A 17,978-nucleotide genomic window follows, 5' to 3' on the forward strand; every position below is an offset into this window, starting at 1 on the left:
ACAGAAGACAACAATCTTTGATGGTTTCATGGGTGGGCAGGGAGGGTGAGGGTTATTCAGCAATTAGTAGACAAGTATTATCTTAGGTGAAGGGAAGGACAGCACATCCTACAGGCGAAGTCAGCACAACTGGACTACACCAAAGCTAAGAAGTTTCCTGAATACAACCAAACACTTTGAGGGACAGAGTAGCAGGGGTAGAGGGCTGGGGACCATGCTTTCAGGGGACATCTAGGTCAGCTGGCATAACAAAGCTTATTAAGAAAATGTTCTGCATCCTACTTTGGTGAGTGGTGTCTTAAAAGCTTGCAAGTGGTCATGTAAGAAGCATCAACTGGTCCCAACCACCTGGAGTAAAGGAGAATGAAGAACACCAAAGACACAAGGCAAGTATTAGCCCAAGAGACAGAAAGGGCCACATAAACCAGAGAATTCATCATCCTGAGACCAGAAGAACTACATGGGGCCCGGGTACTACCAATGACCACCCTGACAGGGAATACAACAGAGAGTCCCAGACGGAACAGGAGAAAGGTGAGGTGCAGAATTCAAATTCTAGGAAGAAGACCAGACTTAATGGTCTGACTGAGACTGGAGGAACCGCGGAAAGCATGTCCCCCGGATCCTCTATCAGCCCAGAATTAAAACAATTTCGAGGCCAACTCTTCAGACAGAGATTGGACTAGACAGTGGGACATAAAGTGATACTCGTGAGGAGTGTGCCTCTTAGCTCAAGGAGATACAAGAGACTAAATGGGCAGCTTCTGTCCAGAGGTGAGATGGGAAGGTAGAAAGAGTTAGGAGCTGGGTGAATGGACATGGGGAATCACGGGTGGAAAGGAGGAGTGCACTGTCACAGTAAGGGGAGAACAATTAGGGTCACGTAACAATGTATATATAAAGTTTTGTATGGGAGACTAACTTCAAATGTAAACTTCATTTAAGCTACAACAATTAAACAAAAAAGATTTTGGACTAGGAAAATATGAGGCAATTCTACTCTGTCCTATAGCATAACTATGAGTCGGAATCGACTCAACGGCACAGAAGAACAACACATATGAGAGAACAGACATGGAGCTAGTCACACGGGGTGGGGGGGCAGGGAGACACCACGTGAAGATACCATCGCCAAGCCAAGGAATCGGTGTGCCAGAAGCTGAAAGAGACAAGGAAGGATCTTCCTCTAGAGCCTTCAGAGAAAGCACAGCCCTGCTGATGCCGTGAAATCAGACTTCCAGCCTCCAGAACCATGAGACATGAATTTCTGTTCCTCAGAGTCCTTACTTTGTACAGTTCTGTTGTGGCAGCATTAGACACTAAGACAAAAAAACCAAAAACCAAACCCACTGCCGTAGTCAATTCCGAGTCATAGTGACCCTACAGGAGAGAGTAGAACTGCCCCATAGAGTTTCCAAGGAGCGGCTGCTGAATTCCAACTGCCAACTTTTTGGTTAGCAGTCAAGCTCTTAACCACTGCGCCACCATGGCTCCATATGACACTAAGACAGGAAGCTTTAAAAAATTACCATCTGGGCTCATCCGTGACCAATCAGGTCAGAGTCTCAGGGGTGCACACCAGGCACTCGTGTTCTGAACACCCCACTATCAGAGCCATCATGCAAGGTAGGGACCTCGGATGGCCCCACCAGGAGGCTAGGCGCTGTGGAAATGGGAATAACCCCTCCTTGGAGAATTCTTGAGTGCTGCCTGCCTTTGCTGAGCCAGTCTTGAGTCCCCAGCACACAGCAGGAGCCCAGTGAGTGTGGGGTTCGGCCCTTCCGCTTTATGTCCTCCCCCCACCGCAGCTTGGACCTGACCACGGTGACTGACCCATGCCCCTGGAGGCAGTCTCTTGATGTCCCTAGCAAGGCCGGGGTCACACTTAGAGAAGCCAGAGAGAAGAGGGCCTCCTCATGCCCACACGACAGGATCGCTCGGGTGACCCCACAGCCCTGGGCGGTGCCCACAGGCTGACTGGGAATACACAGGAATCCTTAAGAAACTTCACACAAACTCAAGGGGCCCAGTTTCCAAATGTGAATCCTCCCCATGCAAACCCCTCGTGGTTTTTCAGCTGAACTGCCCAGTTCTCTGTCTGGGATCCTTGTCTATGGACAGGGTCCAGCCCAACCTCCCTCCTGCCACCCACTGATGCACAGCACCGATGGGACTCTCCTCCACAGGTCATGGCCCTGCTCTCGGAGTTCTTCCTCCTCCACAAACAGCCTCCATCACGCCTGTGAGCCCACCATGCTGCCTCAGGCCAATCAGTTCCACAGAAGAATGTGCGGCCCTGGAACGCAGGAATCCTGAACTCTGGACAGGTGAGAGGCCCGCACCAGGGAGTGAGTGGGGAGGTTCTCACCTGGGGGAAGGTGCAGCTTGTACAGCACTTTCAGCTTCTCTGTCAGGTCCCCATGGTACATCCCACCTGTGGAGAAAGCCCAGAAGAGGGCCCACTGGTGAAGGCTCCAAGGCCTTGCTGCTGGCCTCACTCAGGGCACCTCCCTTTTGGTGGGGAGCCTGCTCACAGCCTGGCCCCCGGAGCCCTGTCTCCTGCTTCCCCACGTGCCCTGCTAGAACACCCAGCCCTCCTCTAGGCCTGCAGACCTGGGCTCAGGCAGGCCCTGGGCTGAGTTAGGGAGGGGAGGTGAAAGGAGGGGAACCCACTGATGTCTGCTTATCTCTGGCAGGCACCTCGTCAATGGAGGAGGGCTCACGGCTGCCCTCTGCTGGCTACAGTGGGGTGAATGGGCCAGGGCAGGCACTGGAAAGAGCTTCTTCGGGAAGGCAAGGGTAGGGACCGTGCCCAGAAGCACTCACTCATGCCTGTCACGAACTCCTTGAAGTTGATGAGCAAGTCCTTGTTCTTGTCCAGGAGCCGGAACATGCGCCCTGCCAGCACGGGTGTGTGCGAGCCACAGGCCCAGGGTGTCAGGCTGATGAAGAGCTCCTGGAACTGGCTGGCGTCGATCCGGTACTGCTCCAGGTAGGGCAAGCTGGGGTCCCTACGGATGGCGGCGGTGCAGCTGCCCCCCCAGTACTGACTCGCCAGGTGCTTGGCCTGCAGGGCACACAGTTCGGTGAGTGGCTTGCCCAGGCTGTTAGGACAGCTGGGGTGGTCAGCTGGTGTGTCCAACCCTCCTCTGTCCAGCCCCAAGGGCGGTGAGCACCGGGCCAGACACTTAGCACCTTCATAGAACCTCTCATGGAGGGGCCACTAGCCCCGTGTTTACAGACAGGGGAGCTGACAGAGCACTTGGCAGCCCGTGCAGTGGGCCACTGCAGGCCACGGCCACAATGGTTCACGGCCACAGCAGGTCATGGCCACGACAGGCAAATGAAGAGCTAGGGCTTGATTCTTCTGACCTAAGGCCACAGCACTGCAGCCACCTCATGGACTGAACTAAAGGCAGCCAAAGAAACAAAAGGGAAGTAGCAAAGAGAGGAAAGGCAGTGTGGCGTTTGCTGTTTTTACTCCTTCTTCAGCACCCTTTCTCCTTCTTCTGTTAACAGCACCTCAAATTTTCTTGGGGAACCCTCTTGTCCCACCCTCAGACTGTGGGTTGAGAGGGCCACTGACCAGTCCTGCCGCTGGTGACGGGTCGGGTGGGAGCACCTGGGGCTGCCTAGCAGAAGACGCCATCCTCTGGCCAGAGGACATGTTTTAGGAAAGGGCATCTAACTTGCGTAAGTCCAACAACCGATCCTGGGTCCTTTGCTAAAACCACCTGGAAGGAAAAATTCTCTTTCCACTGGGGTTACTGAGAGGATGGGATGACCCCAGAGCTACTGCCGACATCCTGCCACTTTGCAGGAAGGGTAATCTGGGGAACATGTGAAGCAGGGATGACTAACAGAACATTTGAGCACCTGGATCCAGCCATGCCTGAGGCTGTCCAATCCTAGACTTTTTAGTTATATGAGCTGATCTGTTCTCTCTTCTTGATTTGATTTTATGTTCCCTGAAGCAGCATCCTGACTAACTCCAAGAATGACTAAATTCTACCATGTGAGATTCATGATTACTGCATTGAAACATGGTTTAGAATCTACCTCCCTCCTGGCAGGAGGCTGCTATGCTGAGGATGCATTTAGCGGACCAGGATGGGGCACTAATCCTCACTGCCTTGGCGGGGGCGGGGGGGTGTGACGGTGCCGCGGCATGCGCTTGCTCTTGGCTGTCACCTTAAACACCATGTACAGGTCCTCCAGCTCTTCAATTGAGAAGCCAATGTCTCCAGGTATAGCTCGGACCTAGGAGGAAAGAGAAAGAGGATGCACTGGTGGATTCTCAAGTTCCTACTCTGGTAAAAATGAGACACTGAGACAATAATCACCCTGTGGATGATAGACACCAACCACCCTTTCAGTGTCTCCAGCTGGACATACACGAGGGTGGTCCAGTGGCCACGGGCTATTCAGGAGCAAGGGCATGGTCTCCATGCCTACCCCTCATCACCCAGTCAGGTCACACTCCCCGAGCTCCTTCTTGGGGTGGGTACAGGGGAACCTCGGTGTGGCCTGGGGTCAGCCTTTCTCTACTGGACATGGAGTGAGGAGTAGTCATTCAGCTCCTGCTGCACGGATCCCTAGAAAGACCCTGGTATGGGATCTAGGGAAGGTGTTTCAGAATTTTCGAGATAATTCCTCTTTTACTTTAGTCAGAGTCGGTTTCTGGTACTTGGGACCAAAGTGCTCTCACAGCTACAGGCCTGAAGAGAAGAGTTGGGAATACTGAGACGAAGTAAGAAGTCCCTGGCTTGCGGGGGTGGTGGGGGCAGAGAGACTGTGAACAGATCATGGCAGCACAGGGTGGCAGATGCTGGGCAGAGAGCACCCCCAGAGATGACCTGACCCCTTCCAGAGATGAGAAGGCTTAAGGTGGAGACACAGCATGCTGGGCGGCAAATGGTGGTGACCACAGGGGAAGGGACAAAAGCCAGGCTGGGAGGGCACGGCCTGCAAGTAGTGGGGCATCGAAGGCATTTTTCCACGGACTAACCCATGAGCAGAAAAATGACTGAGACCTTTCCCGCTGCCACAAATTCATGCCTACATCCCTGGATTCCAGTCACACAGTGCATCCTCAAATGGAGACCCAAGACACCCAGGCAGGCTCCCACGCAGAGCTCTGCAGTCTACCCCACTCACAAAGGGGTCTGGAGTGTGGAGCAGCCCTCTGCCCAGCTGCCACCCTACCCCGACCCCTGCCTGCAGCTGAGAAACAGAGCCTCGTCCATACCACTCCAGCCCTGCATGCAACCGAGGAACAGAGCTTCGTCCATACTACCCCACCCGTGCCTGTGGCCTGCGCACCGGAGCCTTGTCCATACTGCCCCACCCCTGCCCGCAGCCTGAGGACTACAGCCTCGGAGACTCATCCATACCACCCCACCCCTGCCTGCAGCCCGAGGACTGGAGCCTCATCCATACCACGCTCCGCTTGGCCGTGTCCTCCAAGGACTGGATCACTTTCAGCCTCTGTTTAAACCGCATCTGTTCAATGTCGTTGGCCCGCAGGCTGCTGAATTTCTACAGGCCAGAGGGGACTCAGTGAGACAAGGCATGACTATGGTGCTGAGCCACTGCCCACCTTCTCACTGCCGCGTGGAGACCACGAGCCCTGGAGTACCCTGGCTTACTGTCCCCAGGAGTGCTGACCTCATACGACACTTTTAGGAGCTCAAAGATGTCCACCTCTACAGGAGGGTCGTCACCACTGGTCAGCAAGGCATGGAGGTGTGGGATAGGAGGAGAAACACTCTGCTTGTTAACTACATTATCCAGGTATCTGCAGTGTTACAGGACAAAAGGTAGCTATCAGTCTAGACAACCCATAGACACAGGGCCCTTGTCTGCACGTAGACTCCCATTGAATGAGAGCACAGAGGACTGGGATTCCTCCTGGGAGGCAGGAAATGGGCCTAGGAGGGGAGAGGCATGCCTTGGCAAGGCAGGATCTCCCCGAGGCCTGGACAGAGAAGTCCCACCATGAGGCACGAGCACCAACTCTGAAGAGGTAAGGTCACCTTCTGGGGCTGCATGGGCAGGAATCCTTTATAGGCCCAGACCCCACCACACCACGACAAAGGCTTGTCCCAGTTGGAGGGGCAGAGGCTGACCTGGATTTGGAGGCCCAGGGCACGGACAGAGCTACAACGGCCTCTGCTGCTACATGACTATAAGTCAAGCCACAGGTGCCCCTGGGGCCTGGGAGGAGCCTTCTCCTTCTTGCCCTGCTGAGCCACTGCCTGCCCCAGCTGGGAAGAACCAGGGACCACAGAAGCAAGTCCTAGAAACAAAGGTAGTGGGGAAGGGCCCTGCTGTGGCAGTGTCTGCGAGTCACAGCCTCCAACAGTAACCAGGTGCCGTACTAACTGGCCCAGCTTTATCCCCGGCCGCCCAGCTCCTGAAGAGGGCCCAGTCTGTGTAGTAGTGACCAGCCACAGACTCTGGTCATTGGTCAAGTGGGCTGGCATGAATGTGGACAAAACGCTATCAGAGCCCAGAGCAGGGAGGTGTCATCCCTGCAGAATCGCAGAGCCCCAGTCAGGAGATGCCCGGGCTGGCTCCATGGCAGCAAACACGCAGGAACAGGCAGGACTGTGCAGACACAGAGCATGGGGCCGAGCGAGGCTGGGAGGGGCTGGAGGAGGCCAGGCTGGAGAACTCAGACAGTTCCTTCCTACAGGAGCCAGCAGTGGCATATAGGCAGGGGAAGAGCAGGGTCAGATCCTGGTTAGAAAGAGATCCAGGGGACACCGGCAGGTGAGTGCCCAGAGGCAGGGAAACCCTGTGAGTGATGGCACATGGGACTCAGAGGCCCAAGCTGTAAGCAGGACGGCTGGGTGTCACCATGTTCACTGTTGCAGGAGCCCATGGAGCCACTCCTTCGGGTGTAGGGGGCATTGCTGCCGAGCCAGGGAAGCACAAGCAGGCTGCTCTCTGGACCCCATGGCACCCTGTCTCCCCCAGCCACAGGCCTGCTCTCCCAGCCGTCTCCCGACCACCAGTGTGAGTCACCTTGTTTGGGCCTTGGCTCCCGGCCATGCCCTCAGAAAGTAGCTATGGCTGTGTGACGGCCCCACCTGCCGCGCTCTCACCCACTGCCCTGCTGTAGTTTCCCCAGTACTTATTGGTCCCCAGGTGGAAGCTCTCTCCTGCCCTGGGAGTGGCCTGGCACATGGTGGGCACGGTTACTGCGAGGGGTGGGCTCTGCCACCCATGGGATAGTGTGCAGCAGCTCCCTGGCAGGAGGGAGGTGGAGCGGGTGGCGGTCACCTGCCCAGGACAGTCATGGCCTCGCCCTCATCACTGCAGACCAGAAGCTGCTCCATGTTGGCATCCAGGATGGCCAAGGCCACTTGCAGGACCACCTTGATGCCCTCATAGAAGAAGCAGTCGACAATAATCACGGCGCTCTCGAAGGGCATGACGCTGAGGAAGAGGGTCAGGAACCAAGACAGCGAGATGCTGGAGATCACCCCCAGGTCTTGCATCTTCTCCGACAGCTGTGGCAGGAAGTCTCTTGTAAGCTCCTCGAAGATGCCTTGGTCCACCAAGGCACCTGCAGAGAGGATGGAGGAATCTGAATGGGCTCCCAGGCCCGAGGCCATAAGTGGATGTGTGTGGAACCCTAGGACCTGAGGGACAGCAAGCTGTCCAGCCTCACTCACCCACCCCTGCCCTAGCCAGTTCCATGTATGTTGAGTGGCTGAAGGGGACAGGGAGGGAGAGAAAAATGACAAGAAAAACAAACCCTGTAAGTATTCTTTCTACAACTTCGTATTATTGTGTGCAAAGAACTACTTCTTCTGTTACACTTGGTTTTTCTTTTGGGGAAATTTTCCCTAAAAGAGCCATAGTAAACAATGGCCATGGTGATTTCCCTGTGTCCTAATTCTTGTGAAATAGGATGAGACTCTAAAGGACTCAAAGAATGCTAATTCCGAAAACCAAACGGCAGGTATTATGGATTGAACTGTGCTCCCCAAAAAGGTATGTTGAAATCCTAACCCTTGTACCTGGGAACGTGACCTTGATTTGGGAAATAGGAATTTTCTGCACAGACATTATAAGTTAGGTTAACATGAGGTCATACTGGAGTAGGGTGGATCCTAATCCCTTCTCAGTGGTGTTTTATAAAAAGGGAGAAGAGACATAGAGTCACACAGGGGAAAGACAGCCATGTGAGGATCATCTCCAAGCCAAGGAACGCCAAGAAACGCCTGGGGCTACAAGAAAATGAAAGAGACAAGGAAAGATCTTCCTCTACGGCTGAAAGAGAGAGAGCATGGCCCTGCTGATACCTTGACTTTGGACTTCTAACCTCCAGAACTGTGAGAAAATAACTTCTGTTCTTTAAAGCCACTCACTTTGTAGTTATTTTGTTATGGCAGAGTTAGGGGAAGGACATCTTTGAATAACAGACTCAATTACACACATGATTACATAAATGCACAAACCAATTTCCACTGAATAACCCAGATTTCACGGGCTGTGAGTTCATAATGGAAACCCTGGTGTTATAGCGATTAAGTGCTACAGCTGCTTATCCAAAAGGTCGGCAGTTCAAATCCACCAGCTGCTCCTTGGAAACTCTATGGGGCAGTTCTACTCTGTCCTACAGGGTCACTATGAGTCAGAAACGACTCGATGGCAATGGGCTTGGACTTGAGTTCATAATTATTGAAGCCGGGTACTAGGTATAAGGTTTACTATGCTCACTACTTGTGTATGTTTAAAAATTTTCTATAATAAAAAAGCTTTTAAAAAGTGAGTCAGATGGGAATTTAGGCCCGAAACAGACATTTAAAAACACGGAACATGTGCTATCTTCTATCACTGCCAGTCACTTGCAGGGATTCACACAAAGTCTTGGCTAGTGTGTCAGGTGGTTGGGGGCTATCTTTGGCCCTCCACTTTCACTGTGTGACTGTCTCAGTTGCCTGATCTGCAGATGGGAACCGTGACTGCACGCAGCCCACAGGACAGCGGTGGGGCCTGTGTGAGCTCATGCAGAGAGCGCTCAGCACGGTACCTGGCCAGGGGAGGCTACCAGCCCACGGAGAGCCATCAGGCAGCTGGAGCCTCAACTCAGGGCTGGGGGAGGGTGGAGGGGCACGCCTCCTTCTCCCCTTGGCCAGCCCTCGGGACACTCACCCACCACCCTGGTGTTGTAGTAGTCGGGCAGCATCCGCTCGCAAAGGGCCACCAGCAGCCAGAAGGCCTCCTCCTCACTGCCATAGAGCAGGAGCACGGACGTCACAATGTTCATGGCCTGCAGGCACACATACAGGCAAGGGCAGGTGACTGAACTGTGTCTCCCTAAAAGATCTGTGAAGTTCTAACCCCTGTACCTGTAAATATAACCCTGTTTGGAAATAGGGCTTTTTTGTTATGTTAATAACGGCATACCAGAGTAGGGTGGGTCCTAAATCTAATCCCTTCTGAGTGGTGTTTCATAAAGGGGAGAGCAGAAACAGAGAGACACACAGAGGGAGAAGCCATGTGAAGATGGAGGCAGGTGCATCCACAAGCCCAGGAGCCCCAAGGATTACAGACGGCTACTAGAAGCTGAAAGAGACAAAGAAGAAGCTTCCTTTACAGTTGATGCCTTGAATTTGGACTCCCAACCTCCAGAGCTGTGAGAACATAAATTTCTGGTCTTCAAAGCTGCTTATTTGTGGTATTTTTGTTACAGCAGCACTAGGTAACTAAGACAGTAAGGGTCACATGATTGGCTACCAAGTCAAACTGCCTCCCCTGCCTCTGCTGAAGGGGGCCGCACCAGCTTTCCTCTACAAGCAAGTCTGCCCCTTCAGGGGCACCCGGGATCCAGCATGGAGAAACTAAGGTAATGTGCAGGAAATTGATTTGACAATAGCAGTCAGAAGCCACCCTCAAACGGGGCCAGAGGCCCTGAGAAACCAGAGAGGGTAGGACATTAGCACAGAACACTTCTGTGGAGCTGCATCTGATACCTGGGTGAGAAGCAGAGCCAAGCTGATGTGTGACTGCACTAGACAGCCAGATCCCCACACCATGGACGCAAGGGGGCACAACAAACTAAGGCCTCACGGAGCTTCTAACTCGCAGAGAGACTTTTAAGGAAAAGCTCTTATCAGTTGACAAACTATTAAACTGATTTTCAGCACACTGGCTTTCTATGAATGAGTAACTGGTCATTCAGAAGGTGGGTTCTATAGAAACGATTTTTGGGGAGTTGGCCTGCATCCCTGAGACCCAGATGCAGGCGAGGGCAAGGAGAAGCCATGTGACATGGCCAGGAATGCTCACAAGATTTAAAATCAAATGCTGCCAGGACCGAGACTAGAAGCACATAAAGGACAACTTAGTATATGACATGGGGATGAGACAAGCAATTTATATATACACATACAGACATATATACAGACATACATGCATGCACCTATTTTCCCTTCGGGTTCCCCATGTCTTTTAAAGGAAATTTTATTGTGGTAAAATATATAAACATGAAATGTACCATTTTAACCATTTTTAAGTGTACATTTCAGTGGCATTCAATTCCATAATGGTGTGCAACCATCACCACTATTTATTTCCAAAATTTTTCATCACCCCAAACAGAAACTTGGTACCTATTAAAGCAATAACTCCCTATTCCCCATCCCCATAATACCTATTTTTTTCCCCTACATCATAATTTTTATTTAACTATCCTTCCCCTACTGGATATAAGCTCTTGAAGGGCAGGAAGGGCAGGGGCTGTGCTTGATACACAGTGGGTATTCTATTAAGTTCTTTGTTTTTTAAATTGTGGTGCATATATATGTAACAAAACATTTACCATTTCAACATTATTTGACATGTACAATTTAGTGACATTAATTACATTCATCATGTTGTTCAACCATCATCACTATCTGTTTCCAGATTTTCCCATCACCCTTAACAGAAACTCAGTGCCCCCTAAGCAAAGACTCCCTTTTCCCCTCCCTCCCGCCCCTGGTAACCACGAATAAGCTTTGGCTTCTATGCATTTGCCTATTTTAGATATTTCAAATAAGTGAAATCATACATGATGTGTCCTTTTGGGGCTGACTTACTTCACTCAGCATGTTTTCAAGGTTCATCCATGCTGTAGCATATACTATAATACTGTTTGGACTCTCTTCCTGGGAGCATGGTTGCAGGCCTAAGCCATGGGGACCTGCTCCTGGGTACCTTGATGGGGACATGCTGTTTCCAGGCCCTGCCAGGCCCCTTACCTGGCAGTAGCCAATAGTGGGGTTTCGGAAGGCATAGGCGGTCAGCACCCGACGGAGGGCTGCAATCCCGAGCTCGTTCTGGAAGGCGGGGTGCTCTGGCATGGAGCGGTGCAGGTCTCGCTCGATCTCCTCCGTGGCCAGGCTGTATTTCCCCGTGGACTTCTCCACCAGCTCGGCATAGTAGCCGGGGTGAGTCACCATCTCGTTCCAGGCCCCTGCAGAGACAGAGGCAGCTGTCTCTCTACGCCTCTGGTACTTCAGGGACCACAGCAGGGCAGGCTGGAGATGTCAGTGTACCCCAGTGGAGGGGAACCTTCAGGGTCAGTTACAAGGTGTGGGCAGAGCTTCCCGTATGCACCTAGGAAGATGCATCCACCCAGGAAGTTCCAATGGCTGAATAGCCCTCCCCCTGAAGCCCTCTGAGCAGCCCAGAGTGCAAATGTTGCCTGCGTCTGTCCCAAAGGAAGGAGGCTCAGGGAGACTGCTCAGCCCACTGCAGGCTGAAAGCAGCCCTGGGCTGACAGAATGCCCACCCTTGGCATCTGTTCCTCAGGACCCCTCCTGGCTGGAGCCTGGGATAGGCCGCCCCACTGCTTGGAGCTCTGACTTCCTCTCTGGAGTAGGGGGCAGTAGTACCCACCTGGCCACCCCAGGAGGTGGGCCAAGGACCAATGAGCTAATGCAGGAGGGGAGCGTGTAGGCTGTGCATGCTGTGCGCGGCTAGGCGTGAGCCTGCTCACCAGAGAAGAGGAGCCACAGCTCCCCCCGCAGGCCCTCGGGGATGCCCTTCAGGACCAGCTCCCGGGTCCTGGCGGTGCGGTACATGCACATGCCGCGCCCGTACTCGAAGAAGTGAATGTTCCACGACTCCTCCTTCATCTTCTCCTTGGCCTGAGGGAAAGGAGACTGAGGCTTGTGGGCAAGGCACCACCACCTCAACAGGATGGTTTCGGAGTGCTCAGGCCTGGATGACAAAGCCCATCCCCCCAGCAGTGCTGGAAGCCTCCCACGTAAATCATCTACACGGGCTGACCAGCAACCTCAGATTTCATAGTCACTACCAGAAAAGCGCAGGCCAGGCCCAGGCTGAACTGGCCACATACCCTCCTAAGTCATCGGGAAAGACGACGCATCACTCAGAAGCTGGGGGCCTCCTCTTTCAGAGCTCTAGAGCCACACAGTGAGATCACCCACCCACCCACCGAGAGCTGGGCTGTTGGCCAACACTGATCATCCAGGGCCCCGTCGCACAGTCCCAGCAGGGCACTGCCCACAGTCAGCCTGGAGGAGGCCTGGTGGAGGCCAAGCCAGCTGTCAGGCACAGCCCCCAGGCTGACCCAGTCTTGCCCTGACTGATTGCTGCTCCCACCCGTGCCCTCGTCCAAAGCACCAACCTCAGCACTTACCCCTTTGGCCCCCAGGACCTCCGTGGACGAGTTTCTCTGGAAGAGCTTGAGCAGGCCCTGGGATGCAGTTGGCACCTGTGTACAGATACTCCGGCAGCCACTGAGGGTGGAGGATGGGCTGGCAGGCTGCTCCAAAACATCCTGAGCAGCTGAGGGAGACTAGAAAATAAAACAGAGAAGGGGAGCACCTAACAACTGAGCCGCCTTCTGTGTGTACGTCAAACCACAAAGGTAGACCAAGTCACCTGTCGAGGAAGGGTTCTGGTGGGGTGCGTGGTGCAGAAACAGAGAAGAACAAGGCTTGGCAGGCAGGAGGGCCTGGTGGCGTCTCTGTGGCAGCAGCCTGGTGCGCATCTCCTCTCTGGCCAGCTGCACACCTACACTCGCCCTCCCTGTAACCTAGGCTAACTACAACGGTAAGTCAGGGCCCCTGCTGTTCAGGCCTTCTCCAGGCAGAGAGAAGACCCCTCCTCCTGAAGCTGCTCCTGACCCCTCGTTAAGCCTGGGCGCCCCCTGCAGGGCAAGGCTGTCAGTGCAGGCAGCCCAACTCATCGCCTGCTTCTGATCTTTGCTTCTTGTTCCCTGGGGCCCCTTCCTCCTTCTGCTGATCCTCTGCATTGGGCAGCTGCCATTGGTACCTGCCCTGTGCACACTGCCCTGATTTCTTGCTGGCCCCAGGAAGCAGCAGTGCTGAGCCCTTGGGCACGAGAGGTGGCCCACACTCAGACCCAGCCTGTCTGAGCACCACCCTCCCCCCTGCCCACTGCAGTGCCCAGTTCAGGTGTGGGATTCGAGCCATGCCTGTTGGGACTGTCGGGTGACAGAACATAGCAGGAGGGGAGTAGGACTCTGGAGGTCCTGAGGCCCCCAGGAGCCCAGGCACAGAGCCCCTGGGGAAGGCTGAGCAGAGGCATGGACCGCAAGCATGGTGAGTGCATACAGGGTATGCAATCAGCAAAAACCAGACTGCAAGAAACTCTCCTGCACAAATGACCCGATTCCTTCAATAAAATACTTCAAAAGAGACAGAGATAGAAAGAAATGGAAAAGAAACATATAGATTAAAAGGAATTTAAGAGACAGACTAGGAGGAAAAGCCTGGTGATCTGCTTCTGAAAAATCAGCCAAAGAAAGCCCAATGGATCACAACGGTCCAATTCCACTGTGCATAGGGTCGCTGTAAGTTGGGGCCCAACTTAACAGCAGCTAACAACAACGAGAGACACATCAACCAATCATAATGTATGCGTGGCCTGTATGTATTTCAGTTCAAACAATCAAACTATAGAAAGTATATCTACAGTTGGAGAAATGTGAATACAAGTATCTGATGATACTAAGGAATTACTGTGAATTTTGTCAGTATAAGGAGAAATGTGAATACAAGTATCTCATGATACTAGGGAATTACTGTTAATTTTGTTAGTATAATAATGGTACTGCAGTTAAGTCTTTAAAGAGGGGTCCTTGCCTCCAGAACAACTGCCTCCTTTGCCATGAGACCAGAAGAACTGGACGGTGCCTGGCTACCATTACTGAAGATTTTGATCAAAGACTCTACAGAAGAATCCTGATCAAAAGGGTAAAAATGCAGAGCAGAATTTCAAATTCTCATGGACTCTAGACTTTTTGGAGCCATGGAGGCTGGATGGACCCCTGAAATTATTGCCTTGAGATAATCTTTAAACCTTAAACCAAAAATATTCCCTGAAGTCTTCTTAAGAACCAAACAATAGTTCAGCTTAACTACTAAAAGCTATTTGCCTTGAGCATTATGCTCTTTTAAGAACTAACTATATAGAATCAAACTGACAACAGCAACTCAAAAGATTAGATAGGAACCTTAGGGGGCAGTAAGTTTATGTAATGGGGGAGGAACAACTCAGAGAAGGAGGGTGAGAATGGTTGCACAACTTGAAAAATGTAATCAATGTCACTGAATTGTACATGTAGAAACCATTGAATTGGTGAATGTTTTACTGTCTATATTCTGAACAACAAAATAAATTTTTTAAAAAAAAGGTCTTTATCTGTAAGCACTCCATACTGTATGACTGACAGCTGAAACAACAGGTAGACAAACCCAAGGTGAACAAGCCAAGCCAAACCAAACCCGCTGGCAGGCCCCTCTGGCCTGCAGACTGCCAGTCAACAGCCTCTAGCCCACCAGCGGTCCCTGGGATCTGGGATATCTTATGGGTTCAGACACATCACTGTTGTTGTTAAGTGCCACTGAGTCAGTTCCAACTCACAGCGACCCCATGCACAACAGAACGAAACACTGCCCGGTCCTGTGCCATCCTCACAATTGTTGCTATGTTTGAGCCCATTGTTGCAGTCACTGCATCAATCCATCTCATTGAGGGTCTTCCTCTTCTTTGCTGACCCTCTACCAAGAATGATGTCCTTCTCCAAGGACTGGTCCCTCCTGATAAGATTAGCACCCGTGAAAAACAAAGCACTGACTGAGACCTCAACAGTGTGGCTCTTGCTCTCAATGCAGCAGAAGTTCGTGAAGGATGGAGATGAGGCTGACTAGAGTTTTCTCATGTGAAATGGGACTTGAGGTGGGCATGGGAAGATGTGTGGGTGACGCTTAGGAGGAGACAGGACTCCAAGTGGGAGGAGAACCAGAGGTGTGGGCATGGTGCAGAGAGGCCTGTGACCTCAGTGATAGGTTGCTGGGCTTGAATTAGGCTCTTCTGACAGGACACAGAGTGGGGGCTCCTCCAGTCAGGGGCCCCCATCAGCTACCATGGGGTCAGGCTTCAGGGGAGGCCCAGGGCTGCTCCTGGCTCTTCTCCCAGCCCTGCCTCTCCTGAAGGCCCCCTCTCACCTCCGGAGTTGTGACTACAACGCTGGCCTTCCTCTCCCCAATGCTGCTGCCGGGCTGCTTGGAGGGCATTTTCTGGAGGAAGTCTGAGATCCTCTGAACCAGGAAATCCCGGTCTTTCAGGTTGGCAAACAGGAAGGTCATTTTACTCTTGGTGCTAATGGACAGAGGGCTGGGCAGGACACTGGAACTGTCAGCTTTTTCAACAATGGTCACCTGAAAAGGAAAGAATTCTCCCTTGGTTATTTGTGTCTTGGGGATATAAAGTTCGGCTTTTTTTTTTTTTTTTTTTTTTTTTCAGTATTGTGGGAAAGATTTATTTTCCACTTTTAAAAACTAAAAATTTCTTAGAGCAGAAAGTGGAGTTCACACATACACACGTCTCCTTATTATCAACATCTTACACTAGTATAAGTACATTTGTTGCAATTAATGAGCCAAGTTTGATACATTATTATTGACTAAAGTTCATGCTTTATTCAGATTTCCTTAGTTTTTACCTAACGTCCTTTTTCTGTCCCAGGATCCCATCCAGGATCCCGTGTTACATTTAGTTCTCATGTCTCCTTAAGCTCCTCTTGGCTGTGACAGTTTCTCAGACTTTCCTTGTTTGTGATACCTTGACAGTTTTGAGGAGTACAGGTCAGGCATTTGGTAGAATTTCTCTCTGCTGGGATTTGTCCGATGTTTTCCTCATGATTAGACTGGGGTTATGGGTTTTTGGGAGGAAGCCCACAGAGGTCAAGTGCCACTGTCATCACATCCTATCAAAGTACACACTGTTGACATGACTTATCACTGATGGTGCTGACCCTCATCACCTGGCTGGGCTAGTGTTCGTCACATTTTTCCACTGTGAAGTTACTCCCTCCCCCTTTCCACACTGTCCGCTTTGGAAGGAAGTCACTATGTGCAGCCCACACTTAGGAGTGGGGAGTCGTGCTCCACCTCCCTTAGGGTGGAGTATCTGCATAAATTATTGAGTTCTTTTGTCCAGGAGAAGGCCAGGCGTTTTTATGAACATGAGAAGACCTCTGTGGTCCTCAGACTGTCTTCCCTGAACACAGTGTGGTGAGTGGGAGGGCCCTGTTTTCCAGGCAAGACTGCATTCCTACCTCACTCTGCCACTTGCTGTCTGACCCTAAGCAAGCTGTCTGACCTCCTTAAGACTTGCTCTCTCACCTGTCAGTGGGGTGAGCACACTGCCCCACAGGGCTGTCAAAAGGATTCCAACGTAAAGTGTGGAGTTCCTGGTACAAATGATTAACATATCTGGCTGCTAACCTAAAGGTTGGAGGTTCGAGTCCACCCAGAGGCACCTTGGAAGAAAGGCCTGGTGATCTACTGCTGAAAAATCAACCACTGAAAAATCCTATGGAGCACAGTTCTACTCTGACACACGTGAGGCTGCTGTGAGTCGAAGCGGATTTGACAGCAACTGGTTTTAATGTAACATAAAGTACTGAGCCCAGCTGCTGGCACTTATTCGTGTTTAAAAGCCTACCAGCTCTTCCCTATTCCTAGAACACCACAAGCAGCCCCCGAGCTTGAACGCTTTCCCAGCCTTTGCTCCAAGCGAGCACTCTAACGGTACGTGCGCATGAACTCCGTAGTGCCCCCCTCTAAGGCATAGAGGGTCAGGACTGGCGTTTCTCCCTCTCCAAGGCGTGGAGGGTCAGGACTGGTGTTTCTGTGGGCGCCTCTGCAGAGCTGACTGTCCAGTGGGGCGAAGACTGCAGACCTACGTGAGCGGGTGGTGAGTGCAGTCCACAGGGGGAGGTGGGGAGGCGGAAGGCTGTGTTAGGCTGACAGCATCTCTAGAGAGAGAGCACGACTGGGCTGAGACCTCACAGCAGGGGGCTGGGGCAGAGGGCAAAGCAGCCAGCTGAGGTGGCAGTGACAGCAGCATGATGGAGAAGAAAAGGCCAGAAAGGCTGGGACAGAGTGAGCAAGGTGGGGCTAGGTCACTGAGGGTTTGTGGGTCACAGTGGGGAGCTGGGGATCACTCTAATCTGCAGGAAAAGATGCTGGAGGATCCTAAGCAAGCACCAACATGATCTGACTTCCATTTTAAATTACTTGGGCAGCTGCAGAAGAACAGGTCAGAGGTGTCAGGGTGCCATTAGGACACTCCTGAGGTGCTCGCGCAGAGGTGGGCATCTTAGGTGGTGGCCATGGACAGGAAGGAGCAGAGAGGGACTCAGGACATGCTTTGAGGAAGCCAACAGGACGGGCTATGGTTAGGAGTGGGAGATGAGGGGAGGGCGTTAAAGGATACCCTGCTTTTTAACCTAAGCAAACGGACAGAAGAAGGCCACTTCCAGAGAGGGGAGGAGGAGAACAACAAATTCAAGAGCCCACCAGACGTGCAGATGGAGCTGGCTCTCCCCCACAACACATCTAAACAGGCATCTGTGAGCAAGGGAGGTCCCAGAGGCCCCCTGGCTGGGAACCCAAGCAGCAGGCATGTTCAGGATGGTC

At 52.3% G+C, this 17,978-nt stretch overlaps 1 protein-coding gene across 5 annotated transcripts in view; it reads right to left on the reverse strand.

The window, feature by feature from the left end:
* The window catches only part of TBC1D9B (TBC1 domain family member 9B), a 48,921-nt gene that overhangs the window by 15,388 nt on the left and 15,555 nt on the right, over window positions 1-17,978 (reverse strand). For 3 of the 5 annotated variants that reach the window (XM_004387159.2, XM_023741453.1, XM_004387160.2), the window contains exons 6-16: window positions 15,501-15,713; window positions 12,665-12,823; window positions 11,999-12,149; window positions 11,259-11,473; window positions 9,169-9,286; window positions 7,288-7,573; window positions 5,668-5,797; window positions 5,440-5,538; window positions 4,192-4,260; window positions 2,827-3,067; window positions 2,369-2,434 (exon numbers count right to left, since the gene is read on the reverse strand). In XM_004387159.2, the coding sequence (XP_004387216.1) occupies window positions 2,369-2,434; window positions 2,827-3,067; window positions 4,192-4,260; window positions 5,440-5,538; window positions 5,668-5,797; window positions 7,288-7,573; window positions 9,169-9,286; window positions 11,259-11,473; window positions 11,999-12,149; window positions 12,665-12,823; window positions 15,501-15,713 (1,747 nt within the window). Of the gene's footprint in view, window positions 1-2,368; window positions 2,435-2,826; window positions 3,068-4,191; window positions 4,261-5,439; window positions 5,539-5,667; window positions 5,798-7,287; window positions 7,595-9,168; window positions 9,287-11,258; window positions 11,474-11,998; window positions 12,150-12,664; window positions 12,824-15,500; window positions 15,714-17,978 lie in introns of all 5 variants that reach the window. The other 2 variants (XM_023741451.1, XM_023741452.1) reach the window with 1 other exon arrangement.

Source organism: Trichechus manatus, unplaced genomic scaffold, assembly GCF_000243295.1.
Source record: "Trichechus manatus latirostris isolate Lorelei unplaced genomic scaffold, TriManLat1.0 scaffold00181, whole genome shotgun sequence".
In the NCBI taxonomy this organism is placed as follows: domain Eukaryota; kingdom Metazoa; phylum Chordata; class Mammalia; order Sirenia; family Trichechidae; genus Trichechus; species Trichechus manatus.